This window comes from Ilyonectria robusta (assembly GCF_021365365.1).
Source record: "Ilyonectria robusta strain PMI_751 chromosome Unknown BGZ61scaffold_5, whole genome shotgun sequence".
Classification (NCBI taxonomy): domain Eukaryota; kingdom Fungi; phylum Ascomycota; class Sordariomycetes; order Hypocreales; family Nectriaceae; genus Ilyonectria; species Ilyonectria robusta.
Genome location: NW_025764439.1, coordinates 515,162 through 542,754, shown reverse-complemented (window position 1 = coordinate 542,754; position 27,593 = coordinate 515,162). Strand labels below are relative to the sequence as shown.

The following is a 27,593-nucleotide window of genomic DNA, read 5'->3' as shown; positions in this document are numbered from 1 at the left end:
TCTTGCGGCAGGTATTACCCCCCGATTCTGGCAAGTGGACTTGCCGCACCGCCCTGCCGCTTCTGGTTGGACCGCCTCGACTGGCCTATGGGCTTGGCGGCCAAGGCAAGTCTTTTTGCCCTCGTTCCGGGGCGGCCTTCCATGCTTGGCAGTGGGAGACAGTGGGAGGCAGGTGCTGGTCTTGGGTGATTTTGCCCGGCCGGCCTGGCCTCACCTTCCCCTTAGCCTCCGCACCCGTCCAGAGCCACGGCCAAATTTGGTCCACCACGACTCCCATTACGACTCCCCGCCACGACTCACGGCTTATCTTTCCAAGCCTGTCCCTGTCGTTTCTCGCTGCAACTCTTCCCCATCAACCATGACTCTCTCTCCCCAGGTGACCCTGCATCTGTCGATTTCATCTCTTCGCGGTCGTCCGGAGATGCACCGGGCGAGTTCTCGCAAATCACCGTCCTTGGATTTGTCTCCCCTCCCCCTCTCCTCCCCTTGTCCGGTCCATCTCTGCATTCGCATCTTACATTCCCCTCAAAGATACCTATCTACCTGCCGTAACCAAGATCGATCCATACCCCCGACTCACGTTTTTCACCATTTGACACGTGACAAACTATTTGAGACTTTGATATCGGATTCCCCTGCCGGATTGTGTGTCCAGAAATCCCAACTCATTCTATCCCACCTTCCTCTACAGATGCCTCTCAACTTTCCCGGATTCAGGAAGATGCCCTCCACGTACTGACTTGCCCATTATGTTTCCCCACAGCCGCTTGGCCCGCCGTTAACCCCAGACTCTCTTCCCAGGTGGAGGCCGGGAGATGGGAATGCAAGCCGTCTTACGTTGGGAGAGCGGGGCCAGGCGGTAGCGGATCAATGGAGGCACGAGTGATGGCCTGCAGACGATCTTCCCCTTCTGGCCGCTGCGGACTCATGCGCGTACCATCTCTGGTGGCATGGGTATGGGCATGGGCACGAGCGCAAGCACGAGTACGAGCATGGGCATGATACATGATACGGGAGAGTTTGGGGAAAGGATGGGAGCCTCACAGGCCGAGACGAGCAAGGGCCGCTTCAGTTGATAAAGATGTAGGGTTTTTTCCTGGGTGCATTAGTGCACCTTGGTAAGTGCGACTTTTATGCATCCCACTGTACCTGTTCTAGAGATGAAAATGGATATAATGTGGTCATCGCTTGGTTGGCAGCACACCTCTGACGTCTAGCCCGTCATGCTCCCGGAATATATTTCCGCCTGTCAAGTCTCCATCGGCATCCGCCTACTCAGAGGTGACTGCGATGATTTCTTAGTGATAGGGGGTCCTCTTGCGTCTTTGGCGATTGGGCACAACTCCATTATGGAATCGCAAAGTAAGTGGGAACATTCGATGAAGACGCTTACTGCAGGAAGCTCTACCACTAGATCCTCCCAGAGTGCCGAAATGGCCAGGTACAAGATAACGTCCCGTGAAGGAATCTCAAGTTGCTGGTCTTTTTAACAATTGCTGGGTCGATTTCAATAGCGTCTCCTCGGCCAATGTCAGGCCAAGCCTCCCACAACAGGCGAGAAGGCCATGTCGTCGTCTTTCCGCCAAGTTGCAATGGCCCCAGCAATAAAAACGACGAGCATCTTCGGCAAGAAGCTAGGCGAATAAAGTTGAGATGGAAAAACTTTCCCAATTCGGTCGCACAGTCCTCGACAGAGCGGTCAACACCCATCGCCTCAACCGGCCGATGTGGAGTGCGGAGAGTCACCGGAGGCCTGTGTGGGGTAACCTGGGTGCGACGTAATAGTCCCTAGGTTCTGGCCCCCGGAAGCCCATCTCGGCTGAAGCATCAGTCTCGTCGCTTGTCGCATCGTATGAGCTCTCCGAGGCTGGTGGTGGCCTCCTGAGCGGCAAATCCTCAGCGGCAAATCATGCTGCAGTGCCGCTCTCAACTTGGCTGCTTCCCAACACGATCGACTGCTGGGATGCGCCCCGACCCGAGGCCTTGTTGCACCTCACCCGCTCCACCTTCAGGCTTCAGCTGCTGGCTTGGCCTTGGACACGTACCAGGCTGAACCGGCCTTCCATCAGTCATGTCCGACAACTCCTGACCCATCCGCCAGTCAGTTGACGTCCTGAGGGTCTCACTGACTCGCCTCCAACTGCCACATCGGGAACGAGGACTTGCTTCATTCGGTTGAGCCAACACTAATGACACTGTAATCCGACCCCTTCAACAGCAAAGATGCTCTTAGTCAAAAATTGTGCTATTCAACGCAACTGTGTCATTTCTTCGCGCTGTAAAGTTCTGCACGAGTGACCGCACTTTGCACCTTGCATATGTGCGACTCCAGGGATTTCCTATCGCCGCCCCGGCATGTTCTGATGAGATCACATCCGGGGTAATAAGAATGTGGGGTTGGGATGGAACCCCAGATATCGACAGACCCAATCCCCCGCCTTGAGCGTTATTTTCTGGGGTATCCGCGGCTTGAATCTGGGGAATTTATCGTTTCTGAGATGCGTGGTTCTCGGTATTCGGTATCCTACCCGGACTCGTGACAAATCGCTTCCGTCGGTCAACAAGGCCGGATGTCAAGCCGTATCAACGTTGGACAACTAGCACGGAGTTGTTGGGGAGGTGGTCTGATGGACTTCTACTTCCAGTCGACACAAATGCCGTGTCAAGAATGAACGCCACGTCTATTACATGAGTTCATATTTCTGCATCTCCCATGACGGTACACAGTACATCATAATACTTATTGCCAGCCTGCATATGACTGCTGTCCAATATCAAGCCGGCCAGCAGGGGGAGGCCATCCTGGTGCACAACAGCTCAGCCGATGCCCAACATCTACCGGTTGAGTCTCCGCACGCTTTCCCCCTCTCGCCCCGTCTCTTCACCTCGGCGTTGTTGTCACACTCCCCGATCTCGCCCAGCCGTCAGCCCTGGAGGGAATAGCCGACTTGACCGCTCTCGCTTCCCAGCTGAACGAGTCGTCGTCGCATCTCCTCCGCCCTATCCCTCTCCTCTCCCTTGAGTTGCCCAAAGGCGCATTTGTCAACCCAGCTGCCTACCCCGTGTTGCAAAACGTTCCTCGCCCGGAGGCTGCTTCCCTTCACATGGCCCACCGACCCGTGCAGTGTCATGCGTTCCTTGTTAGCACTGTATGCTCCACGGTGCAGGATATTGTTGTTATAGAAGACAATATCTCCAGGCTCCAACTTGACGATGAGCTGGTCCGGCATCATCTTCTCGAACGGGTCGGCATTTCGCTCAGTGTCGGTCCTCGCCCGCTTGTGTGATCCCGGAACGACAATGAGTGAGTCGTCCTCCCAGAGGGCAAAGTTGTACTGGGCGTGATATGCCGGCTTCCCCAGCCGCTCTATCTCCTCTTGCGGCATAGCCTCGGCCGGGATATCGTCGCGATGCCACCTCAACTCAAAGTCCTTCTCCGGCCGCACAAGCATGTTGAACAGCTCCATGACGAGGTGCTCGTCCCCGCACTGCAAGAGCTGCTTGACGATGCCGAGGATTGCCTCGGAGAAGTACAGCTCAGTGAAGCCCTCGTGGCCAGGAAGCTCCGGGTTCATTAGGTGCTGCACCCCCCAGATGCCGTGCTCCCTCGCTGCGCTCGCCGTCCACGGCGGGAACTGCTTGCCCACAGTCCGGACGTGTGGCCACCCGCCCCCACGCGCCAGCTCTGTCGCCTTGCTACTCGCCGCCCGCAGCTCCTCTAGCCTGTCCCTGTCGACGATGGCTTTGATGACAACAAAGCCATCCCGGTCAAGCTGGCTCAGATATGGCGAGGTCGGGTTCTCGGCTGACATGGCGTGCGCCTGGTTCTGGGTCACCTAGGGCGGGGGTATTGCTCAAGTGCGTGGGTTTATGTAGGCAGAATGTGTTCTTCTGCAGGATGCAGCTCTCGGGCCAAGGGGTATGTATGTAGGCTTCTGACAGAGGAACTGAGAAATGGGTTGCGGCCTGGAGTTTCTCAGACGAGAGCCCTGTGGGATTTTCTACGATGTGGAGAGGACCAACAAGATGGTGTTGCTCGGGGACACAGCGGCTAATGTACGCGCCCGACGAGGAATGCAGTCGTCCCATCGTGATGTGGGGAAGCGGAAGCCACCACACAGTAATCGCTCGCCAGTTCTGAGACATGCACTGTAAAGCCGCGACAGTATGTACCTGGCAGGTAACGTAACGTCGCCATCACCAAAAGCCATTTATGGATGCACCGGCAACTCGGAAAGCGTCCAACGTGAGATTTCATCATCGTTGTCATTAATCGTCCCTCCCATCCTTATTTTTCCTTTTGTCTGGTTTCAGCCTGCCTTCCGTTCCCAGCCACCGCTTTCCCTTACTCACATGCCGCGGCGGGCCACCGCACGGCGAAGCCCCGAACCGTCTTCTGCACGTCGAGGTCGCCCGGGTCGTTGTCGAAGAGGGGCTTGTCGAGGCGGCGCTCTGAGACCTGTTCGACCTCGAAGCCCTGCTCGCGGGCGATATCGAAGAAGCCCATGTCGAGCTCCTTCTTCCACGGCCGGTACGAGGTGAAAAAGACGTAGGCGACGCTGTCGCGAGTCTTGCGCAGCGTCTCTCGGATCGTCTTGACCATGGCCCCGTGCTCGCTGTGCCGGAAAAGCAGGTCTGCCAGGACGAGAACGTCGAAGCGCTCGCTGGAGGGGGTGTCCTGCGCCGGCGCAGGCGCATCCGGGGCCGGTCCGGGGTTCAGTCGGGCGAGGAGCGGTGCGGAATCGGCTCCCCAGACAAAACCCATGGCGTCCACGGTCTCGGCGATGCGTCCCCGCGGCTCGACCGTCTCGTCGCAACTGTCGATGTTCTTCTGCATGACGGTAACGATATCCGGGTCCGGGTAGTCCGTCATGACGACCTTGCGGGCACCCAAGATCGCAGCAACAAGACTAGGCAAGCCGGCTGCGGCGCCGAGCTCGAGCACGGTGCGGTCGCGTACGCGCGCAGGCTCGTCCTCGAAGAAGTCGGCCACCATCTTGGAGCCGTTCCAGACGATATGAGCTTCCGTGACGCTGGCACCAACGAGGCGAAGTGTGATGTGCTTGCCGTTCTGCATCGTGAACATCTCCTCCTTATGCGGCGGGGTCGGCGGATAGTAATCCTCCGGGTCGTCCATAAGGCCGCCGAAGCCGTAGTCTACTTCGTTCGCCATCTCCGTAGTGCGTGCGCTCCTTTATCGGCAGTGAAAGCTTTGTAGTGGTAGTGGTGAGAGTGAGTCTTCACTTGAGGCCAAGGCTGAGACGTGAGAACGGTAAGATGTCGCCGAGAAACTCCTAGTTTTCCCTGAGTCGTTCAAAATCGAGTACAACGCTACCAGGGTGCTTTTGACTGCTCAGCTCGAGCTGATCCGTACGTTCTCGACGCTGAAATGACTTCTCCCGCCGGTCATTGATGTCGTGGAAGAGTTTTGATCGGAGTGGGCCAAATTGCCGCTCCCACAGTGCGCCAAAAGGGCTGTTGTCACCACCAACTCCTCCAACAGCAAGCAAGCGTACCATCGAAAACCCCATCCGCAATGACGCCAAATGTCATCCTTCACAACCACAAAAACAATAGTGCTCCGGGACTCCCCATAGAGCATCCGTAGTAGTGAAAGGCTCCCATAGCTAACCAAACCGCTGCCGCGCCAGTTCCCTCAGCATCCCTACCGTCCCATCCTCCCTCTCCTTCCACGCCTTTCGCCTCTCCTCCATCTCCTCCCTCTTGGCCCGGTCCACCTCTTCGCGGCGAATCTCACGCTCCGTCTTGCGCCGCTGCTCGTTCTGCTTGGCACGCTTGTATTCCTCGATCGAGTCGCCGCCGCCCATGATCTGCTGCTCGTTGCCCGCCTCCATGCCGGGGCTCTTGTCTCGGAATGAGCGCATCTTCTCGTTGACCATCTGTCGCTTCTCCAACTTGCGCTCCCGCGTGCCGGCCTCCGCGCGGGGGACCAGCTCGTCAAGGCGCTCCTTCTGGAGGGTCCGATCGGCCTTGCGGGCTTCGCGCAGAGCGGCGATGGAGGCTTCCTTGTCCTCTTCGTCCAGCTCGGCTCGGAGGGAGAGGTCCTGGAGCGTAGGGATGCCGGGGCCGGAGCGGCGGTTAGAGGCTGAGGTAGGAAGGACAGGCCCATAGTCGTCATCTTCGTCGCTACCATCCCGCTTTTGCTCTCCATTGTCGTTATCCATGTCGTTGTCCATGTCGTGTCCCACATCATCCTTGGCCTTCAAATACGTCCTTCGGGAGTACCCCGAGTCCTCGGCAGTGGCCCTCGCAAACATCTCCGGGTCATACCATCCCTCAGCCAGCTCACCCCGATTCCACTTCCCCACAAAACTCTTCCACCTGCCCTTGACCTCTCGGTCATCCATGTCCTCAATTTCCTTCTGCTTCTGGAGACTGAGGTAGTTGGCGAACACCGGCTCAAAAGTCTCCAAGTCGAGCTTGGACAACTGTCTGGCCGAAAACGGCAAGTCGGCGCTCACCCTCGCATCGGCTGTGCGGCTGGCATGTTCACGGTGCCTGTGAGAAGAGCGATGTTTTGATGATTTGTGGTGACGACTCGACTCTTCTGAAGGCCTATCGCGTCGCGATGAAGACGTCTTGGCTCGCTTGGGAGAGCGCGAGCGCGAATCCCTTGGACGTGAGTCGCGATCCTGGCTTCCCCTTTCACTCCATTCGCGCGAACGATGCTCGCGACGGGGCTCCCGGTGGCTAGAATTATGCCGGTGGTCCATTGAATAAGTCAGGTCTGTCAGAAGATTCCGAAATATGCGGCTTAATCGATGAGGAGCGGTTCCTTGTTGGGGAAGGCTTTTGGCGAGATCCTGGCGAAGCTCATGAAAGCTCAGCAGGTCCCAAGGTTTTATTGTTGACTTGGCTGGGAGAGGAACCGCACAGTGCGCTCCACTTTTCAACTCCGCTGTGAAGAACCAAAGTGGTACATTCTTGCTACCTACGAAGCTCACGAGACAAAAAAAGCAAGTCATTAAGGAATCGCCGGTTTGCAATACCTTTCATGTTATGATGCTGGAATTCGGAAGCTCTACAAGAAGACTGTTCACTAAAATCAACATCCCCCCATGCTTCATCGTGCAGCAGGAGCTCACAAGCCCGAGGAGGATGGATTGGGATAAACACGAGCAAACGCAAACAGTTTATAACTCTTGGTAGGTAGTTGTAGAAGTAGGCTTTTTATTCTTCTCCAGCACTCTTTGGGAGGCGCTTCCCTGCTGGTAACTGGTCGCCTGGCGACCTCCGTCCTGATTCCATAGCTCTGGAAGGGTATCATTTAATTGCAAACAACCTGCCTATCCCACATCTCTCAATGATACTTATAATGTTCTGTCCCTTATATTTAAAGCAAAACCTTGTCCCTTTATTCTCTCTTATCGACGCTCTGACGTTCATCTTGTAGTGACTTGGCATGACCCTTGGTTACTCATTTGTGTGGATAGGTCCGGGTATTTGTGTATCGTGGATCGCACAACCAAGACACTGGCAATCTTCGCCACAGGGGCAGCTAGATATCTCGCCTGCACACGAGTCTCCAAATGGATAGCTAACGAAGAAGAAATCACTGGCCGAGAGTGCTTGTTCATCACTCATCCCCGAGGCCGCGTCTGAGGGTGTTTGCGGAGCGGTTGGCGACTTCGTGCCCTCAGCCGAGCCAACCACTGGTATGCCGTCAAGATTCAAAGTTTCGATGGGGGTCGACGACCCGTTACTTCTAGGGCCATGGCCGTTGACGTGGGTATGGGCGTGGTCTCCATGGGCATGTCCTCCGGCGCTGTGAGGTTCATCCAGCATGCTCTCCCACGCGGACCGCACATAATTCTGGGTCGCCTCGTTGTATGGGTGCGCTGCGCATCCGACGCACTGGCAACCTTCGCCACAGGTGCACTGGTGGGAGGTGCCAGCGGCTGAGTGAGATGTACTAGCGGCTGACTGAGGCGGACCCTGAGGTTGGTATGGTACGGCGTTAGGCATGGCAAACGGAGCAGGCATTGTGCCCGGTGCGGCAAATGTCATCGAAGCCATAACTTGTCGCCACTGTTCGGGTTGGAGAGGTTGTAGATAGGAGCCATACTGAGGCGGGTAGGTAAAAATGGTTGGCTGGGGGTAGTACGGGTACATGCCATTCGGCATGACCATGGGCGCTTGGTAGGGGGACATGATGAGGCCGTTCGGCGTGGGGACTTCGGATGTGGGCAACACGTCGGTTTTCGCATCGGCCTTTGGTGAGCTGGTTCCAGAAGAGCAGCAGCTCTTGGTCTTCCTCTCGCTTGGAACAGTTGGGCTCGGTACCGTCGTCGAGGACTGGGTAGTCGGAGGGAGGGACGCGACACCGTTGCTCCCGCCACCACTACAGCAAGAGGCGGTCGGGGGAGGAGATGCAACAACATTGCTACCACCGCCACAGCAAGTGCCGACCTTGAGAGCTGGCTTGTCGCCCTTGGCTGGCGCATGGCCATTTGTCAGTACCGGAGAATGCCCATTAGTCATGCCATTTGGAGTATCCGGGCTCATCATAGGAGGAGGCATCTGCGGCGGAAACATAGGATACACCATGGGTCCAAAAGGCGTGTCGGCCGAGACCATCCCCATAGCACCAAAGGCCGACATGTCGGGCATGGGAACCGGTGGTTTTGGCGGCACACCGGCGAAGGGGGGAATGATGTTCAACATGTTCGGGTCCATCCTCTCAAGTGCAACGGGGTCAACCGACTGCCTTCGACTTGAAGGCTGCACGCCATTCTTGGTGGTCGTCTTTTGTATTCGGTAGGATGGGTTCGCGGCCTTGGAGGGGCTCTGGGGGGTCGTGTCCTTGGACAAGTCGCTTTCCTCGGTCTTGACGTGGGGAGATGCGGAGGAGCTAGGTCCACAGTGACACTTTTGCTTCCTTGGAATTGCGGCGGTGACCTGGCCGCAGGAGCATGGGCGAGATACTGGGTGAGGACAGGTACTCAGGGGGCGACCTGGTTTCCGGACGGGTACCATCAATCGTTCGTTGGCGTGTGTGCATTTGGTTGAGCGATGGCCGCGAATGCAGGGCTCGCTAGATAGCGTCACGGTCAGTAACATATTCACATGGATGAGGGCACCAGGCACAGCAATCCACGATGGGACGAGACATACCAGGCCATCTTCAGGCCATTAATAAGAGGCATGGCGAAATTGGGGTCGTTGGACCCGTGCGACGGATGACAAAATGTGGAGGGATGAGGGCGACTCGGATGGTGGTGGTGGGCTCAGAGCCGCACTTGAAGCCTAGAGTAAAGAGTGTCGACGAGCGTCCCGGGTCAACATCAAGGTAGCGAGAGCCGGCGGCACATGGATAGACGACGTGCGGCGACGATCAAGAGCGCCGTAAAACCCGGTGAAGAGGCCCAATCCTCACAGCGACGGAGGCTTTGGTGGTTTGTTTGTTTGAAGAATGAAAGGGCACGACCGGGTGGCCGAGTGCGGGCGACGGCACTCGAGAAGTTGGTGGGCGGGATGGCAGAGGAGCGACCAAAGCGGCGCGAATCGTGAAACGGCGGTGGATTGCTGAAGGAGTCGACGGCGGCAAAAGCGCACGGAAAGGCGACAGAAGGCGACGGCAAAAGCACAGCGCAAGGGCGTGAAGCGCGAGAATAAGAGAATGTGAAAGTGGGAGGTTGTTGGAGTTGCGGAACGATGCAAAACCTACAAAGCCAGAACTCAGACCAGGCTATTCTCAGCAGCACGAGCAACAGTGAGTGACAGCCGTAGAGCGCGGGAAGGAGCAGCATGAGAGGAGAGTCGCCCACTAACCCACTAATCCACTAAGCCGCCCACCCACCCACGCGGACCATCCATCACACCCACCACTCCCACCACTCCCGCTCGCCTCTTTTTGATGTCTCTCTGCAGTGTTCTGCACGAAGAAACGCAGCCAAGCGTGCCGGGATTCGAGTCCCTATTCGCGAGGCCCACCCCACATGCGAGGGGTCAACTATCAATTCTCCAGGGGACCGGCTAGGCCCGAGTAGGCACTTGCACGGCATCCAATCCAGGCCAGCCAAAAGCTTGCTGGTTGACGACGGGTTCGCGATTGAGGCAATCCGATCATGCGGCTCTCAGTGCAGTTCCGACACGGTTCCGGCGCAACTCCAACAACTCCAGCGCGAAACACACAGCTCCCTTTGGCGGGTCCGGCGTCTGGCGTCCCTTGGCGATGGCGCGCTGTTAGCCAGCTCTAGCAGCATCCAACAGCCCAGGCCGGCCTCATTGGAGCATGGCTCTCGTATCTCCATCCTCAGTATGTCCAGCAAATCGCAGCCCCTAGCACGCTCCTCTCGGAGCCTAACGCCTAGGTTGACGCAATAGGTAAACCTCCGCCGCCGATGTGGTAGCGTTTCCCCGGCGGTTCGGCCGTGTCCTCGCCCGTTCAACCGCCGGAAACTCTGTTGCTAACGGACAATGAAACCGCTGCCGATCTGACGAGCGCATCATCCCGACGAGGCGACACGCACATAAGCACACTCTCTCTCTTCTCATCCTCCCTCATCTCCTCTCGTCTTTCCTCAGCTCTCCCCTCCCTCTTCTCGTCTGTCCTTTTGCGCCTCTCCACCTTGCAACCGAACCGCAACGTCTCCATCCGGCCAACCCAGCCGAGTGAGCAAGTTTCCATTGGCCCACGGCGCCTCAACACCACCACCGACATCCATGGCCATCCATGATCCATGGCCCAGTCCCCTCCCAATATCCGCCATGGGCATGGGCCCTCTGCCATGACTCCCGCCAGTGCATGCCATGGGATCAGAGGCTCACAGCTTTCCACTTGTGCCGCATCACGCCGCCCCAACGACCAACGGTGGCGTCGCTTCTCGTCAGCAAGCTGGGAGTCCATTCGGCCTACGACCGCCCGGCGCTACCGGTACTCCATTGGCTCTCCCTCAAGGTTCGTTTCCGCTTGAATTATTTCTCCATTAAGACAAGCTGCCTTTCCAGAAACAGATGCGGCTCGAGCGTCTCAGCACGCACCCCTTCTACGTCGCTCGACTAAGCCCTGTGAAGAAACACCAACCTAGTGAAATCCTACGGAGGGCTCTTTCAAAAGTCTTGTCCAAGCGCTAGTAACATCATATCCATTTATCCCTGTCGGTTACCTGAGATATATAAAGCTGTCACAGTCTCGTTAAACAGCCGCTATCACTTCAGGAGTAGCATGCTGCTGATCAGGATATAGCAGTTGCTGTGTGCTGTAGCCTGCTATCCTTTAGGGCCTATAGAAATCAGGAAGTACTTAGTATACTTATTATCTAACCTAATAATTAGGACTTACTTCTTATGGATAAGACTTTTGGAAGGGCCCTCCGTACATCGTTGCATACACCCAACCATCTCTCTCTCTCTTGCAGATCCCAACTAAACAAGCCACTCAACTAGCGGTTCTTAGTTGGACAAGACATCGAGGAATATTCACCCTGAGGTATCTTCGTGATATTCATCTCGTCTAATATGCTACAATACTCCCCAACGCCATGTCTGCTCTTATGGGGCCTTATCCGAGTCGTCAGAGTCCGCAAACATATCTACTGCACGCATCCTCTTCCGCGGTGGCGGTCCTCCGGCCCGTGATGGCTCTTCTATAGTCTCCGGTCCTGGCCCTGTGGTTTCTTTGGGATTTGGAGGCTGCTGAGGTGGCTCTGTCCCCACAGCTTCATCCTCATCCATCGGTTCCCCATCAATGTCATCCTCCTCAATGGGCTCGCCTTCGATGTCGTCCTCGTCGATCGGCTCACCCTCGACATCTTCCTCTTCAAGCGGTTCCCCGTCAATATCATCGTCGTTGATCAACTCCCCGGGGACGTCAGCCTCCTCCACCGAGACGGGCAGCATGCGTTCCCCATCATGTCCCTCGCCCGTCTGCGATGCCTCTACAAGCTTCCACTTCCCCTTCTTCTCTCCATTGTCTTCCTTCTCTCCAGCGTTCGACGACGGCGGGTGCTCAAAGCTTTGCACAAATAGCTCCTGGCTCTCATTGGGAAACACGCACCATCCCTCCCACAAGTTAAGCACTAGGTTGACGCTTCGCTTCCACTTTTCTGCTCGTAGGCGACCCCACTTCAGTTTCTCTGCCATTAAACCTAGCGTCTCAAAGACGTTGCGGTCCTTGAGCGCCGTTTCGAAAAGTTGACGAAACCGCCATGCGTGCCGGACGCCTGACGTTGCGGAGGATGACAGGATGTCGTTCACGACGTACAGGCCCACCAGGCTCGCAGCACTGATGTCAGTGCCTTCGCTCGCAGTTGATTCGTCTTGCCCAGTGCCTTGTTGCGTCTCCTTGGGTTCGGTTTTCTTTTCTGCGTTCGCGCCCGTCAAGGCAAACGGTTTTGTAACATTGGAAACAATCGTGTCCACCACCTCATCCACTCCACGGCTGGCATGGGTGATGGCAAAGGCCGTCACTCGGCCAATGTCCCCCTTCCTCAGTCTCGATAGTGTCGTCGGTAACCGCGCGAGAAGGTGTGTGAGCTTGGCTTTCTCTAGCGGGTTGAGGAACGTCTTCTCCGCTTCCCCGTCCTGGTTTTCCCGCTTTCCATCTTCCTCGAATTCCTCGTCGTCAGATGAGTTATAATCTGAATCTGAAACAAACTCCTCAAGTTTGGTTGTGTATTCGAAGTTGAGATTCTTTTCAGGGGCTTTCCAGGCATGGCTACCATCGAATAGTGGCACGTACTTGCCTTTCCTCTGCGCCATCTGGGAACCTGTCACAACTTCCCACAACCTCCATCGATACCAAATACCGCCTTGACTTCGTGCATCCCAAATCCAAGCCCACTTTTCTTCTCGCTGCACCTCAGGCCTTGTCATTAACAGTGCCTCAAACTCCGGGCCTTGCTCCAGAACGCCCTCAATAACCTTGCTGATCAGCTGGATAGTTCGCACGTCCTGTGGCGGCTTCACGGGTACATGCAGGAGATTGGTCCGGCTGACGGCCGCCCCGGGAGGAGCGTACGAGGTTGGAGGCGCAAACCCTCGGTGAAAGCCCTGTTGAGCAGGTGCGTTTTTTTGTGCCGACGGTTGTTCCACAGGTTTGGCTCCAAATGGGTGTGACGACGAGGAAGAGGAAGAGCCCAGGTTAGGAAGCACGGCTGAGCTGGAAACTGCAGAAGAAAGATGTCGATGGAGAGAGAGGTAATATCCGTAGCCTAGGTATCGGTTTTGGAGGGCATTAACAGCCGCGTCAATGTCGTTGGCGGGTGTGTCTTGTGCCAGCGTCACAATCGAAATGGTACACTTCCTCTCAGAGCTTCCTGGTCCAACCGGCGGTACAATCTTGGCGTTCTCGACGGTCAGGTTTTCGGAGATCAACGCCTTGATCATTGCTGGCGACGTTCCGGGGGGCATATTTGACAGGCGCAGCGTTGGCTTTGCTACGGCCTTCTCCTCGGCGCGATTCGCCGGGTCGCCATCCTCATCGTCACTTGAGTGAAAAGCCTTCGGCACAGAGAGCGGGCCGTTGCCGCCGTCTTCGAAGCTCAGTCCTCCCTTCTCCCTCGGGGGCCGCGCAAAGTCCTGGAACGAGCGCTTCTTGCCAAACGACGACGCCGGCGGCGGCCCCAGACTCCCCGGGCCGCTCTTCAGCGCCGACGTGCCAAAGTGTCGCTTGCCAGCACTGGGACCCGGAGACGGGCCGCTGAAGCCCGGACGCGGCCGTGGCGGCGCGGAGCGGTTCGAGGCGCCGTAGCCATCGTCTTCGTCGTCGAAGCTCTTGACAAACTCGTTGTAGACAGCTGCGGTCTCGGCAGCTTCGCGCAGGCGCTTCGCTTCGGCCTCGGCCTTCTGTCGCTCGAACGCTGACTGCTTGGTCGGTTTCTGGAGCTTGGCCTCGAGGTCAGGGAACTCGGAAAATCCCTTGTCGGGGGACATAGTGGTCGAATGTGTCCTTTGCGTCAGCGCATCGCCGGTGTTTGCGCGTGGTGAGCGGAGGGCGGAGGGGGGTTGTCGCGGGTAAGTAAGGTGTAGGAGAGCTGTCGCAACCGCGAGGGCGCATTTGCCAGTAGCTCGTTGTTGCATACGCCTCGATACATGCATATGTGATCGACGGTTACGCAGAAATTCTCAGCATGTGTCTCGGCGCCGGGACAACATCTGATTGAACAACGCTTTGAGGCTGAAATTAGAGAAATCAATTCAATGCTACGTAGATAAAATTTCGATTATACAATGCCTGTGACCGCATTGGGGGACCTTCTTTGAGCCTTCTTCACAGCTTCGCCTTCAAAATGTTCTGGGCCTTGCCCTTAGCCAACTCGTCCTTCAACACCAACATCTGGCCTCCGCGGCTACCATCCTCAGTGATGAGTCCCTTGTAGACGCCGTCCGTCTCTCGTCCGGCGCCGTCGTTGGGCATTTCCCGCCATCGCCACTTCTCGGCCAACCTGCCGCCCTCGCCCAGCAGCACGTCGACGATCTTGTCGCCCAGGTTGGGCAGGAACTTGAAGCCGTGGCCGCTGTCTCCAGTCGCGATAAACAAGCCCTTCCAGCCCGGGTGCCAGTCGACGAGCCACTCGCCGTCTCGCGTGTCCGCGTACCAGCAGATGCGGGTCTTCTTCCACGGCCGGTTCTCCAAGCCCCGGATTGGGATCAGGTCGGTCAGTGCGCGGCGCAGATCCTGGTCGGCCTCTGCGGGGAAGGGGTCTGAAGCATCGACGCGGGAGGTATAGGGTTGCGAGGCGAGGAAGGTCTCCCGCTTGGCCTTGTGCGAGACAGGCAGCGCTCGCGTGATGGTGGTGGGGTTGACGTAGCCAAAGTCGTGGCGGGCGAACTTGAGAAGCCCGTCTCGCGGGGGGATGACGAACAGACCGGTGCTCAGGTTCAGAACAACGGGAAGCCTTTCGAGGGCCTTCTCCTCCTCTGGGCTGATGGCCACATAGGCAACTGGATGTCCGGTGGCTTCTGACCGACCTCGCAGATCGACCAAGGAGCCCGTCCAAGCACCAGCGGCGACAAACACCACATCAGCCTTAAAGACCCTCGAGTCGGCCAGCTTCACACCAGTTACCTGCTCGCCTTCCGTCACCAGCTCCTCCACCTTGGCGTCGACGAAGTTTACTCTGCCGGTGGCCTTGGTCTTCTCATAGAGCCACTTCATTCCCTTTCCCGCGTCGGCCCATCCGGACAGGTTGTTGATATAACCCCAATCTCCAGGGTGGCCATCGGTCTTGAGGAAGTTCTGCATGGCCTGGGTGCTCTCCAGCAGCTGGATCTTATCTTGGGGCAAGCCCGTCTCCTTGGCGATCTCCATGACGTTCTTCCAGCTCTCCTTGGTATAATCCATGCCGCACTTCTTATACGAATAGTCCTTAGGAGGGGTATCGGCGCACAGGAGCAATCCCGATTCTGAGTATCGTCCCTCACCGCCGACCTCGTGATCAGCCTGCTGCCGCCATTGCTGCTGTGCCTCAGCAGCAAGGGCAGCGTAGTCGCGGTCTGAGTAGTCTGCCCGGATGATTCGAGAAGAGTCTACACTGGCAGAATCCTCCGGGGGGAATTGGCCATCAGCACAATCCACCACGGTGATGGTCGTGTTGTCGAACAAGGGCCTCTGGGTGAGAGCGTAGGCCGTTCCTAGGCCGAAGACGCCGGACCCGACGATAAGAATTGACGAGGGAGCGCGTGCCATTGCGTGAGCTGGACGGTACACGTATCGAGAAAAAGCAATGGACCAAGACTCGCAATGAGTTTTCCTACAGGATATGGGGAGAATCGAACGACGTTAATCACAGTGCCGCTGAATTTTTAGTTGGTTCCCACATCCCGATCACGGCGGTCGCCGATGGGAGCGGCGCATGGGATCGGTTTAGGGCGTCTAGTGTCTAGCAGACATGCCGAGAATCGGGGCTAGGCTACGTCCGTGGAGTTATGGGGCAGAATCCTGCAAAGCTTCGTTGACCTTGATGAGGAAAGCTGGCACAGGTTTGACGACTTCGGGTGTAGGGTGCCCACTCCACAGCGGAGTACAGTCAATACGTATATTTCAGTACTAAGACCCCTATGACTGAGTAGGTAGGAAGTGTACTGGCGTGATGCTTCGTGCGTGTTACATCACCGTCGACTCTCATAGATGTGGGGGGAGTCCCCTTAGGCCTTCATGGCTTGCTGAGTCGCCCTGGCTTACGCATACAGCGCTCTGAGGCTGAGTGTTTACCTTCTGGAAGGATTCTTTTGGTTGTCCAACGGCTATCAATCGTCATTTGTGGGAGTTGCCAATACCATTGAACTTGACTTCGTACACAACCGCAGGTTCTGCTAGCCACGTGAGGGACAAAGTGACACGATGTGTAGCTCAACTCAGGCAAACGATCACGACCATCACAGGCAAGGATTCAATATTGGACAACTAAGGTGGCATTTGAGGCTAAAACTAGGCAACGCATACCACGTGCCTTGCTATCTTGGCTCCATGATAGAAGTATGATTCCAACCTCTAATGCTCACGACTCCAAACCCGACTCGGCCGGCGCCACAGTGCTGCTCACTTGGTGATGGGGGTAACCCATTATGCAGATTTCATGTGGCCCGATACTATCCTGTCGGTAACTCTGCCCAGTCCTCCCGACTCCCTCGGCGCGGCACTACATACTGCAGTCCCGCCTGTCTCGTCCGGTATCCTTGAATCTCACGTATACAGAGTCATTCTCTCAAAAAGGAAGGCTTGGTGCCATGAGAGTGTTGATAGCAATCGCTTCTTGTCGGGTATTAGTGGAGGAAGTTGAGAAGAAGCGATGCCGCATACCGGATACACTATCCAGTTCGCTAATAGCATTAAGGAGTTGGGAGTGCGCTGTGGCCTGGGCGTGTCCAAAGTTTTGGTCGACACATGTTCGGCCTCCAGCAAATCAAGGTATTTAAACCTTACGGAAATCTGGCAAGAGTTAGCATGTTCCTTGATTCTAGTCCACCATGAAAGCATACCTTGCAACACAGGGTAGATCATCTCGAAAGCCTGGTAGATCTCCTCTCGGACCTTGGCACCAGTCAAGACGATCTTGCCACTGACGAAGATGAGGAGCACAATCTTGGGCTTGATCATGCGGTAGATAAGACCAGGGAACAGTTCGGGTTCGTAGGAGCTGAAATTGTGATGGCGGGATGCCAAGCCTTCAAGTCGGATAGGGAACTTGATATCGCAGGAGCCCACAATGTTCTGGATCTTGAAGTCGGTGAACTTGGCGTTGAAGCCAAGCTTCTGGATGATGCGGGCGTATTTCCTTGACGCAAGCTTGGAGTCGTCTTCAGACTTCGCACCAGTCACAACCATCTTGCCAGAGGCGAAGATCAGTGCCGTGGTCTTGGGTTCTCGGATACGCATAATCACGGCGGCGAAACGCTGTTGAGGTTAGCAACTGGTGTCGAGCAGCGGGACGCGGAGAGTGTACCTTGGGATTGTACTCCGCATTTCGGGCATGCAGAGCGATCGTCTTTAGGTCCAAGCGGCAGTCAAGATTGACTGTTGCCACAATGTTTCTTAAAGTTGCGAGTTCAGCCTCACTGAGCAAGTAAAAATAACTCAGGAGGATACATACTGCAGAGTGGGAGTAATGCCACTGGGTCCTTGGTTGGCGGCAGGCGTCGCAGCTGGGGTCGCGGGAGTCACCCCATTCCCATTTGCCGCCTGCTGGCCGTTGAGCACAGGTCGCTCGACACCATCACCGTTGACGGCGAGCGGCGGTGTCAACTCGTTGGTAGCCCCGGGGAACGACAGCGATCCAGGCGCAGTGAAGGCCTTGGCTTGCGCCGCGTTTGACGGGTGCGTCTGAATGCCTTCCATGATCGGGATCGGTATCGGAGGACGCGTACGGAGGTTATGGGCGCCGAACAGATCTAGCCAACTATCGCGTTAGCATCGCTTGTCTTGACGACTGCAGACGCGCCCTACCAAGCAAGGTAGGTCGGGTAGGCGATGTGATGGAATCTAGGTGCTGTGCACCGATGATGGAGGAGAGAAATTTAGGGAATGGAGGAGAAATGGCCCTTTTATAGGCGGTGAGGTGGCGGTGCAGTGCAGTGACTCAGAGACAGAGAGGCGACCTACCAAGCGCGTCGGAGATGAACAAATGAATGTCTCCCCTACAAGAAAGCTGCCTAGACTGACCAGGTGCCTTTGTTTCGATTCTTCAACACCAGGCGGTGAAGGTCGGAGCACGAATCAAATGTGCTGGGTAGGTTCGGGATGGATGTCGCTTGGATGAGCCACCAGCAGCTGCGACTCGATCACCTCTTCTTAACTTCACAGCAACTTTCTTTTTATTCGGTCTACAGACGCAAGCGACCTGCTGACAACGGCGACGGGGATTGCAACAACGGCGTTCGCTTTCCGGGTCTTGGTCCGAGGCAACGGGGTCGATTGCGGGCAAGGAACGACGACGACGAACGTGTTTCAGTTCTGTGGTCAATGTCGGAAGGGATGTCGGGCACCGGATCCTTTCGTTCCGATGAGGGGGAATCGAGCTCACGTGCGCCAGGAGGACGACACAGTAAGAGACGAGAGGACAAAAGAGCGAAGGTTGTGCCCTGCCAGACGAGCTGCGTCAAATGTCTAGGGTGAAGACGCAGACAGTGGTCTGTCCAGATGAGGGAATGACGTCGTGGGCGGAAAGGGAAGGAGGAAAAAAAATTATTAGGTAAGGCCAGGAGTGTGGAGGAGTGTGGTGGAGGGTGGTAGGTACAAAGGGCCGTCGGTCAAGACTTCGGCGCGATCCTCTCGAAGCCAGCGAGCGATGGGAGGGCTGGCCTTTTATAAGTTTGGCTGCGCCCGCTCAGGTAGGACACCCTAGGCAACAACACTGGCTGTGGCGTCGGCGCTGGCAGGCTTGGCGGACCCTAGTGGTTGCGCTAGCGCAGAGGCAGCCAATCGCAGGCCCCATCAGATGTGATTTTATCTCCTTTTTTTTAAACCATGCACCCCAGTCCGGGCCTGAAGCCCCTGAAGTACCTCGATAGCAGTGGGCGGGTTGCAGTACCATGGTAACCGCAAGCGGCGCTTTGGTACTCATGGAGCCCTGGGCTGCTACAAACCGTGCTGCAAGCGCTGGAGAAAAACCTCGGCTTGCCACTCTGGCCACTCTGGCCTCAAAGAGTGGGTTGTCCAAAGGCTCCCAGCAGGGTGGCTGAGCGCGCTATCAGCTGCACGCAGGTGCTCGTCCCTCGTCGTCACCACTCTCCTGCCGCCTGGATTTCCTGCTGTCCCTCCCTCTTTTCTCTTTTGTCAAACAAACCCACCACGTCAACCGACACCATCCACACCGCAACATGCTTGGTACAGAGCCGCCGACGAGACTCTGACAGCCCAGCCCAGCCAGCGAAGCCGACGACCGCACCAACGGAGGTGACGACGAAGAAGATAAGCACGATGCCATGACACAGGCGGCTACGGACGAAGCCGGCATCCAAAGCGACTCATGGCTCGACGAGCGCTACAAACACGACGACTGCAGGTTTTCAGACGGCGACATGGCGGCGGTGGACGGCGGGCGGCGCGGGAGCCTGGGCCTTTGGCTTTGCCGGGCATGGTCTCACTGACCGACAGGCTCCAGCAGCGGGCACGCAATCCGGTCTGTGGCAGCGTCACAGCGCGTCCATGGGCTATGCATGGGACGGACTGGGAATTATGGGAATTATGGACCGGGGCTGGGCCGACGGGTTGGTTGGTTGCTTTTTTGCCTTTTCCACCGCCCCCTTGAGCGATCCCTTGAGCGATGCCCAGCGCGGACGCCCGTTCAATCCATCGCCCCTCCGGTCGCCCCTCCGTAGCGCTCTACTCGACTTGGCCGCCGCCCCCAAACCGCCCAATCATGCCAATCGCCCCCCGTCAACTCCGTCATGGCCCATCGCTCGGTCCTAGCATCCACTCTTCCAGCTTCTTTGGCCACTCTCGGCCCTGTCAACCCCTTCCTTCGTCCCCCGTGGGACCTCTGGATTTTTTTCTTCTCTCTCCCCAACCGCAACCAGCCATCAGCACGGTGGCACCCTGAAACACGGCTTCCCCCCTAATCCCCTTCTGCTGACTTCCAGTTCCATCCATCCCGGCGACGCGTCCTCTCCTGCCCACCCCCAGAGGGCCCATGCGCTACACGGCTCGACAGCCGTCTCAGCATCAAATCCAGCATCATGCGACGGCAAAACCGGTTCATATTCGCTCATCATGCTACGGGCTCGGCCGCGGCGTCGCCATGTCACGGCACGACGGGCAGTTTTTCAACCCGTTCGCGGAAGCCGTCAGGTTGTGTGGGGTTTTCCATTTCTCATGCCCTCTCTGTGAGTCATGACTTGCGACCAACCAGCAGCGAGCTGGCATGAGTCGGCTGCGCCGCCAGGGAGGCTGACCCTCTGCGGCCGCTCAATGGCTAGGCTCCCGGGGTACCCTGTAGCGTGCCCTCACGCGCACACTCTCGCACGCCTCACGCACCTCGCGTCAGGCTCTGCTTCCTCCTAGCTTTCATTTCTCGTGTTCCCGCTGCTATCAGTCGTCGCATGAAATATCGTGATGCATTGTGAGGCTTGCCATCGTCGCGGCTCTCTCTTGACCTCCCTGTGCTCTGAGGACACGTCTCCATCGGCCTATCGCGGCGGCTTTATGCCAAGTGGTAACACGAAAATTTCGATAGACCATGGATCGCCGAGTGCAGCAACCCTTCCGAGAACGCGCCAGATACGGGTGGGTGCCAACCGAAGTACCGCACTAACAATTTCGGAGTACTGCGACCATGCTGCATCCGTCCGCTCCCGGCCCCGTCCTTCATCTCTCGCCTTGCGGAACGGACTGAGCGGAAATTCGTCAAGCAGGGGATCTTCCGTGATATCTCCATCTCGTCCAGCCTCGTTCCCCATGATCCCACCAGGGTTACCTTGCCCATCCGTACCCCGCTGCCATCCATTGCCATCGGATGCATCACACCTCCACAAAGAAGGCTACTTTGCAGAGTCATGATGAACTAGCATGTGGAGGATGGCCTTGCTCTCCCATGACCTTACACCAAGTCTCCGTCTCACATGCGGCAAGGGAACTGGTCAGGGTTCCAGCGTCGCACTATCATTCCTCGAGACCAAAGAGGGCTAAATAAGACACAACACCCTGTCCTATCCGTAACATTGAGGTTGCACAAGCAATGTACCAGCAATGCACTACACAGCATGGAATGCTGTTACAAATGCACAGCATAGCCTCATTTCATACATGCTATGTGCTACGACGTAGGCGCACAGTTGGGGTTGGGGTTCCTCTTTCGCAAAAGGCCACGCGCTCTCCACAAGTTCATTTCTCATCTCATTACGTCTCCATCGGCTCGCATAGACCATCTCCATTGCCTAACAGGCGTTGCGGGCCGACAAGACAAAGCGAAGAAAACATGAACAAAGGGTCTTTGAAATGTGTCTGTAAATTTTTGGGGACCTTCTGACTCCGATACACCATTATGCTATATCCCGTCTCTTCCATTGTCCACACCGCCGCTTCCTGGCGCCGAGGTATGCGTGCAAGCGTCCAGGTATAATTCAGGTATCTTACAAAACAAAACACACAAAGTCATTCCGAGTTTAAGTCATGTAGTACTTGGGGCCTTCGCCTCCTTGCGGCACCTGCCAGTTGATGTCCTGGTGAGGCGCCTTGATGTCGCACGTCTTGCAGTGGATACAGCTGCAGGGGCATTCATGTTAGCAACAACACATCATATAGGACACTGTGGACCAACACAGTGTCTCAACCTGGAGGGCACTTACTTTTGCGCGTTGATCTGGAACCGCACGCCGTGTGGCTTAGACTCGTCCTCGACGTACTCGTAGACTCCAGCCGGGCAGAAGCGGTTCTCAAGACCCTTGTAGGACGGGTATGTCTTCTCGGTATGTGCGTCCCAGTCCTTGACTTGCAGGTGAACGGGCTGGTCTTCCTCGTGGTTGGTGCCAGTTCGGGAAACGCTCGTCAGGATATCAAAGGTGATCTTGCCGTCAGGCTTTTCGTACTCGATCTTGGGGGCCTTGTCGGCAGACATGGTGGTGGCGTGGTCGGGCGTCTTGTGCTTGAGGGTCCACGGCACGCGGCCCTTGAACAGGAAGGCCTCGAGGCCGGAGTAGGCGACGCCGCCGTAGAGGCCGAGGGGCGTGTGGAACGAGGGCCGCATGTTGCGCACCTCGCGGAGCTCCTTCCAGATGGACGACTTGCGCAGCTTGTCCTCGTAGTCGTAGAGGAAGATGCTGCCCTCGGGCTTCTCGTTAAGGGCGGTCCAGGCGGCCTCGGCGGCCAGCATGCCCGACTTCATGGCGTTGTGGGTGCCCTTTACCTTGGGCACGTTGACGAAACCGGCCGAGTCGCCGATGAGGGCGCCGCCGGGGAAGGCAACCTTGGGGATGGATTGGAAGCCGCCCTCGATGAGGGAACGGGCGCCGTAGGAGATGCACTTGCCGCCCTCGAGGACGTTGCGGAAGAGCGGGTGCATCTTGAGCTTCTGGAACTCCTGGTAGGGCGACATCCAGGGGTTTTGGTAATCGAGCGAGACGACGAGACCGATGCTGACGAGGTTCTCGCCAAAGTGGTACATGAAGGAGCCGCCGTAGACGTTATGAGGTAGCGGGTATCCCATAGAGTGGACAATTTGGCCTGATTCGAACTTTTCCGGGTCAATCTCCCAGACTTCCTTAATTCCCAGGCCGTACGTCTGGTGCTGGCTGTCCTGGCGCAGGTCAAACTTGTTGATGACCTGCTTGCTCAAGCTGCCGTGGCAGCCCTCGCCGAACATGGTGACCCTCGCGTGGAACTCCATGCCGCGCTCAAACGTCTCCTTGGCCTTTCCATCGCGGCCAATGCCCAGGTCGTTGGTCGCCACGCCCTTGACGGAGCCATCGGTGTCATAGACGACCTCTGAAGCAGCGAAGCCGGGGTAGACCTCGACGCCGACCTCCTCGGCGCGCTCGCCAAGCCACTTGACGAACTGGTTCAGACTGACGATGTAGTTGCCGTGGTTGCTCATCTGCGGGGGCGCGGGGAGCGGGATGGCGGCCGTCTTGGTGAGGAAGCGCATGCGGTCGGTGCCGGCGGGGGTCGCGTGCTCGAAGCGGTCGGAGTTGTCCTCGTCCAGCCAGTTGGGGATGAGCTCGTTGATGGCGGAGGGCTGGATGACGGCGCCGGAGAGGATATGGGCGCCCAGGTCGCCAGCCTTTTCGAGCACCAGCACGCGGAAGTCTTCGTTGCCGGCCTCGTTGGCCAGCTGCTTCAGGCGGATGGCGGCGCTGAGCCCCGCGGGGCCGGCGCCGACGATGCACACGTCGACCTCGTCGGCTTCGCGCTCAACCGAGGCCGGGTCGAAGGCCTCGTCGTCGTCGTCCGAGCGGCGCCGAGCCGTGTTGCTAAAGGACCTCGCGCCGGCGACGGACATGCTCATGACGGGCCAGGCGAGCCGCTCCCGGCCGGATGCGGCCCGCGAGGAGGCCGCGGCGGAGGGGCAGAAGCTGTGCCTCGGTCGCCATTGCGCTCGTGAGAGAGCCCGCGAGCTGCGCTGGACGCACCGCGAGACGGGTCTGGGGGCGGACATGATGGCGAGGATGGCGGGAGAGTCGTTGGATGCAGGAGAACTGAACTCAAGAGGCCAGCGCCTTTGAGGGGGGGGACGGCGACTAATGAAGCTAAATAAAGGTCGGGATCGCACGCAGCAGTCAATGGCGAAAAAAGCTCCAATGCCGCCGGCCGTTGGTGGGGGAGGATTGACAATTATCAATTATCTAGCCGGCAATTGGCTCGAGAGTGGGGAGGGACCCGCCAATGCCAGTTATCCCACCAAAGTCACGTCAGTAGGATCGCCTGGAAAATGGCTGTCTCGCTCACTCTCTCTACCCGTTGGCCCTAAGGTTATCTCTAACACCACTGTCGGTTCCGGCTGCCAGTGTTAATGACGCTTCTTTACGCTCTACGGGCCTCTCGTACGTCTTTGTCGGCGCTCGGGATTTCATAGCCGAACAAGGAACGAGGTAAGGGTCCAGAGGACGGGGGGGTGAGGAGCCCCAGCCGAGGGCATTTCTGGTGTCAGCCAGAGAATGCCGAAAACTGGTCGGCTCAAGAGTGTGGGCAAGGAGGGCCCCCCGCGTCTTCTTCAAATACGTCAATTGCTTGGTCAGAGATATATTCTCTTGATAAGAACCCGTTCCGGCCGCTTTCTGACGCGAGAACGAGCACATGAACGCGTGGTGCTGCTTGAGCCGACCAAAGCCAAGGCTATCTGAGATCTGCATCACAAGCCAAGCGGCTCTTTTACAGTGTCCTGGCTGTGGTTACGTCAATTGCCCCAAGCGTTCGGGATTCAGCGCCCTTCGCCGATCCCCTGCTTCGGCTACTTCGGCTTCTCCCCGCCGCCCATTTGGCTATTGTCGCATTGCTTCGGCCCAGTAACGGGGGGGAGCCTCTTGTCATAATTGACTGGCCGACAACAAGTCGGCTACTTAAAGCCATGGGTCGATATTTTGTATTTTCCACGTTGTGCTGCTGTACACGTCTAATGTGTTCCCAGGCCTTAGTAAAAGAATCGCCATTCCTAGATTGTGAGTGTGAGTGTGAGTGTGAGTGTGTGTGACATGCCATTTCGGGAGTGGGGTGGTGTCTGCATCCTTGGTCGGGATTTTCTCGCCGACACCAACTTTGTCCAGCGCCAGAGCTTAGAGCTTCGAGTGCAGAGCCTCTGCGGGGGTTTCGACCAGGAAAGCCTCAGCGACGCTGTGTCCAACAGCTTGGATAGTCAATCTAGGAAATTCACTGCTCTCGTGAGCACTATGTTTCGGTCCTTCAATGATTAGCTGCCGGTCAATTTTAGCAGGGAGTCATGTTTTTCTTCAACTTAACCGTATTTCCAAGCCGTTCAGTGACCAACTGCCAGTATAAGCCAACTGATCCCATCTCTCCCACTTCCTGGTCAATCAGGACCTCCAGTGGGTCAACCTGGCCGGCGCCCAAACAGATGTCGACTGATTCACAACTCTCATGACACTCATTGAACTTTGTTGATTAGCTGCCAGCTCGCATCAGCCCGCGTAATTGATCAAGACCAGAGAGGGATTGTGGAGAAGTGGATTCCCAACTTTACCCCGAGCTTTGTCGCTGTGACCTGCCATTTCCGGGCCACCGTTCCCGTAAGTTAACTCGCGCCAAGTTGGTCTTGATTATTGTCTGAAGTTTCTAATACAAGGATGCGTCTGGAGTCTCCCCAGTATTTGCGAACCTATGGTGGCCGATGCACATATCGCTATCAGGCAACATCGCGTGACAATACAGCTCTTCTGGGACTTTTGAGATGTTGTTCACCATAATCTCCATTCCGACCGATGATTGATTTCTGCTACTTCGTAGTAGGCGTTGTTTCCCAAGACTGTTGTATTGTGATAACCTCCAGAACCAACCACGCCACTCTGGTGTGGCCGGTGAGGAAATGTGATTCGGTCAGTACGTTGTGGTACGCTGGCGATCCGGTGATGGCACTTGTGTTCTTGAACTCCCGACGCGACCAGATATATGCAATGGCTCTGCAATTTCTCACGTGCAGTAGCAGAGTCGCTGTTTCGTGACTTCGTGCAACTGGTCCTTGGCAGACAAGATGCTGATCCATCGGTGCCGGACATTGGATCTGTTGGTAGATCGGCGCACCACGGTGCGGTCGGTGATGCTGTGAAGATGCCACAGGCGACAAGTCTATGTTGCTAGGTTTGATACAACGTCGCTAGATGAGCGATCCTGCCATTGACCCTGCAGCCCTGCACGCAAGATCTTCTCTCAATTCTTGGGAACTGGTGCTGGGGGCCGTTCGGTTTCTCGATCGTGACGGACTTGTGGTGCCTAAACCTGATGAAACCTTTTGGGTCTTGACTGGCGAGTACAAGCAGTTGTGGTAATGCACGATGGACATTCTTCTCGGATCTGACCACGACAAGGGACCTGCAAGAATGTTGGCGGATTACCCCAAATGTTGGGGCGTCGTGTTATCGCCTCTGTGCGTGTTTTCCCGTTTGGCAATCTTCCAAACCTCTTCTCGAGGCTCGAGGTGGTAGGACATGCCGGTGTGTCGTTTTCGAGACCGAGTGAGCTTGGTAGCTCGAGCGAAATGTGGCGAGGGCACCTGGAGGCGTCCGACATCTCGTCAGATCATGCGAATAAATCAGGCAGGTGTTATAGAGGATAAATAGGGCAGAAACAGTACGGGTGAGCCGTGTTGCGAGTCCGAGGCGGTTTCTAATGTTGAACTGCCATGAGCTATCAATCCTAAGATTGGACTGGAATTTCACGACTCCGAGAAGAAACTGCAGTTGCCGAAGATAATTAGTTTAGAAAATTTTCAAGACTAGAAAAAGCGCATACCGGATATCGGGCAGATCTCCATCAACTGGAGTATAATGAACGACGCTCATTTTTGGTCAAGGGTCCAGGTTTCCTCGTCATCCCATATCTACCACCATTTAATGGCGGTCCACTCCATGCTGACCTGCTCTGCCAATTGCGCAATGTTTGCTTCCCGATATCCCGGTTCGTTTGTGGGAATCTTTCTCCCCATGTCGAGAATGCGCGCGTGTATTTTCGAGAGACTGGGTGCCGCGTCGGAGATATATTTGCACTATTTATTCCCCAGTCGTCATGTATGTTCTTATTCGTGTAATTGTACCGCCCTTGGTCTCGAAGCAGATACTCCGGATGTGGCCATCGTCACTGTGCTCGCAGTGTCAACGAGCAGAACACCGGCCGGTCATGTTTGGTCCAGACCATTCTCCTTTCTTCCAGTGGAGGACTGCAGGGTCTCGAGGATGCATGGCCTCGAGGATGCGTGGTGTTCTCGCGAGTGTCTTCGAGGTTGCTTGGTGCTTGGTGCTGAGTCTTTCATCTTTGCGATACTGGAAGCCCTAGCAGATGCTTTCTTGGTTGGCTTGACATTGGGTATCTCAATATCTGACGAGTTAAACTCGTCGTCAACGGATTGCTTCGCCAGTTGGTTCTCTCCCAGGACCCTCTCGTAGAGGATAAGATTGCAAAGGGTAATGATAATATAATAGTTTATGGAATGACGTTTGGTAGAACCTTGAAGATGGTGGTAAAGGAAGGAAAAGAAAAAAAGGTTCGAGGGCGGGGGCGGACGAAGATTATATACTCCGACTACCGTGAATCATGCCCGGAACCTGGGGGCATAATTTACGGCGGGGTAGGGGTTGAATCACCTACTAACACATTAGAAAAGAGGGGAGACCTAGGGTGATTCAGCCTCGGGGTAGAGTAGGTTTATAGTGAGAATAGGCATGAGTCGACTGAGGAGTCGATCTTGGTTCGAAGGATCGCAAGGTTTGGAGGAGGGAGGTTTCATCCGCCGTTCTCGAAATAGTCAAAGCCGCTCCTACCTCCTACATAATTCCTACCTTAGATAAAGCAGATATTCTAGATAATCAGTACCAGTTAAAGAGAGTAATGTAATGAATGGCAAATAAAAATACACCCCAGAATACACCACTGACTGGACACGCACATACCAAACCGATTCTTAAGTGGAAACGATTTACCGTCACTCCCAACGGTGCTTGCTACCCTATATCTTATGCATGTTCTCGTGTAG

At 56.3% G+C, this 27,593-nt stretch overlaps 8 protein-coding genes across 8 annotated transcripts; 1 reads left to right on the top strand and 7 right to left on the bottom strand.

Annotated features, from left to right (window-relative positions):
• Positions 1-2,924: 2,924 nt before the first annotated feature.
• BGZ61DRAFT_345966 (putative nicotinamide N-methyltransferase) lies at positions 2,925-5,173 on the bottom strand (the record flags this gene model as incomplete). The annotated part of the gene is made up of 3 exons (XM_046239837.1): positions 2,925-3,836; positions 4,020-4,127; positions 4,376-5,173. The coding sequence occupies 3 exons, from the start codon at positions 5,171-5,173 to the stop codon at positions 2,925-2,927; spliced, it is 1,818 nt and encodes a 605-aa protein (XP_046107376.1).
• A 454-nt stretch (positions 5,174-5,627) lies between these two features.
• Positions 5,628-8,685, bottom strand: BGZ61DRAFT_491729 (uncharacterized protein; the record flags this gene model as incomplete). The annotated part of the gene is made up of 3 exons (XM_046250464.1): positions 5,628-6,748; positions 6,957-6,960; positions 7,564-8,685. 3 exons carry the CDS (start codon positions 8,683-8,685, stop codon positions 5,628-5,630), a joined length of 2,247 nt encoding a protein of 748 aa, XP_046107375.1.
• A 1,692-nt stretch (positions 8,686-10,377) lies between these two features.
• BGZ61DRAFT_179552 (uncharacterized protein) lies at positions 10,378-11,192 on the bottom strand. The gene has a single exon (XM_046237672.1). It carries the CDS (start codon positions 10,868-10,870, stop codon positions 10,409-10,411), a length of 462 nt encoding a protein of 153 aa, XP_046107374.1. The 5' UTR covers positions 10,871-11,192; the 3' UTR covers positions 10,378-10,408.
• A 69-nt stretch (positions 11,193-11,261) lies between these two features.
• Positions 11,262-13,971, bottom strand: BGZ61DRAFT_515442 (coatamer subunit protein). Its single transcript, XM_046252243.1, has one exon. It carries the CDS (start codon positions 13,894-13,896, stop codon positions 11,515-11,517), a length of 2,382 nt encoding a protein of 793 aa, XP_046107373.1. The 5' UTR covers positions 13,897-13,971; the 3' UTR covers positions 11,262-11,514.
• Positions 13,972-14,233: 262 nt separating this feature from the next.
• BGZ61DRAFT_346355 (FAD dependent oxidoreductase) lies at positions 14,234-15,652 on the bottom strand (the record flags this gene model as incomplete). Its single annotated transcript, XM_046239871.1, has 1 exon — positions 14,234-15,652. One exon carries the CDS (start codon positions 15,650-15,652, stop codon positions 14,234-14,236), a length of 1,419 nt encoding a protein of 472 aa, XP_046107372.1.
• A 1,133-nt stretch (positions 15,653-16,785) lies between these two features.
• Positions 16,786-18,104, bottom strand: BGZ61DRAFT_179488 (transcription factor TFIID-domain-containing protein). The gene is made up of 5 exons (XM_046237671.1): positions 18,061-18,104; positions 17,556-17,853; positions 17,409-17,496; positions 16,945-17,359; positions 16,786-16,894 (listed from the first exon to the last, which is right to left on the bottom strand). Exons 2-5 carry the CDS (start codon positions 17,798-17,800, stop codon positions 16,878-16,880), a joined length of 765 nt encoding a protein of 254 aa, XP_046107371.1. The 5' UTR covers positions 17,801-17,853; positions 18,061-18,104; the 3' UTR covers positions 16,786-16,877.
• Positions 18,105-21,564: 3,460 nt separating this feature from the next.
• On the bottom strand, positions 21,565-23,552 carry BGZ61DRAFT_346427 (uncharacterized protein; the record flags this gene model as incomplete). The annotated part of the gene is made up of 2 exons (XM_046239879.1): positions 21,565-21,664; positions 21,748-23,552. The coding sequence occupies 2 exons, from the start codon at positions 23,550-23,552 to the stop codon at positions 21,565-21,567; spliced, it is 1,905 nt and encodes a 634-aa protein (XP_046107370.1).
• Positions 23,553-26,509: 2,957 nt separating this feature from the next.
• On the top strand, positions 26,510-27,078 carry BGZ61DRAFT_446193 (uncharacterized protein). Its single transcript, XM_046245191.1, has one exon. It carries the CDS (start codon positions 26,548-26,550, stop codon positions 27,004-27,006), a length of 459 nt encoding a protein of 152 aa, XP_046107369.1. The 5' UTR covers positions 26,510-26,547; the 3' UTR covers positions 27,007-27,078.
• Positions 27,079-27,593: the final 515 nt, after the last annotated feature.

Excerpts from the sequence above, each read along its gene's own strand:
- BGZ61DRAFT_179552 (XM_046237672.1), bottom strand. The coding sequence starts at position 10,870 with ATGGACTCCCAGCTTGCTGACGAGAAGCGACGCCACCGTTGGTCGTTG.
- BGZ61DRAFT_515442 (XM_046252243.1), bottom strand. The coding sequence starts at position 13,896 with ATGTCCCCCGACAAGGGATTTTCCGAGTTCCCTGACCTCGAGGCCAAG.
- BGZ61DRAFT_179488 (XM_046237671.1), bottom strand. The coding sequence starts at position 17,800 with ATGGAAGGCATTCAGACGCACCCGTCAAACGCGGCGCAAGCCAAGGCC. Across the intron at positions 17,497-17,555 it reads GGCATTACTCCCACTCTGCA|AAACATTGTGGCAACAGTCA; the intron begins GTATGTATCCTC and ends CGCAACTTTAAG. Across the intron at positions 17,360-17,408 it reads ATGCGGAGTACAATCCCAAG|CGTTTCGCCGCCGTGATTAT; the intron begins GTACACTCTCCG and ends TAACCTCAACAG.
- BGZ61DRAFT_446193 (XM_046245191.1), top strand. The coding sequence starts at position 26,548 with ATGTCGAGAATGCGCGCGTGTATTTTCGAGAGACTGGGTGCCGCGTCG.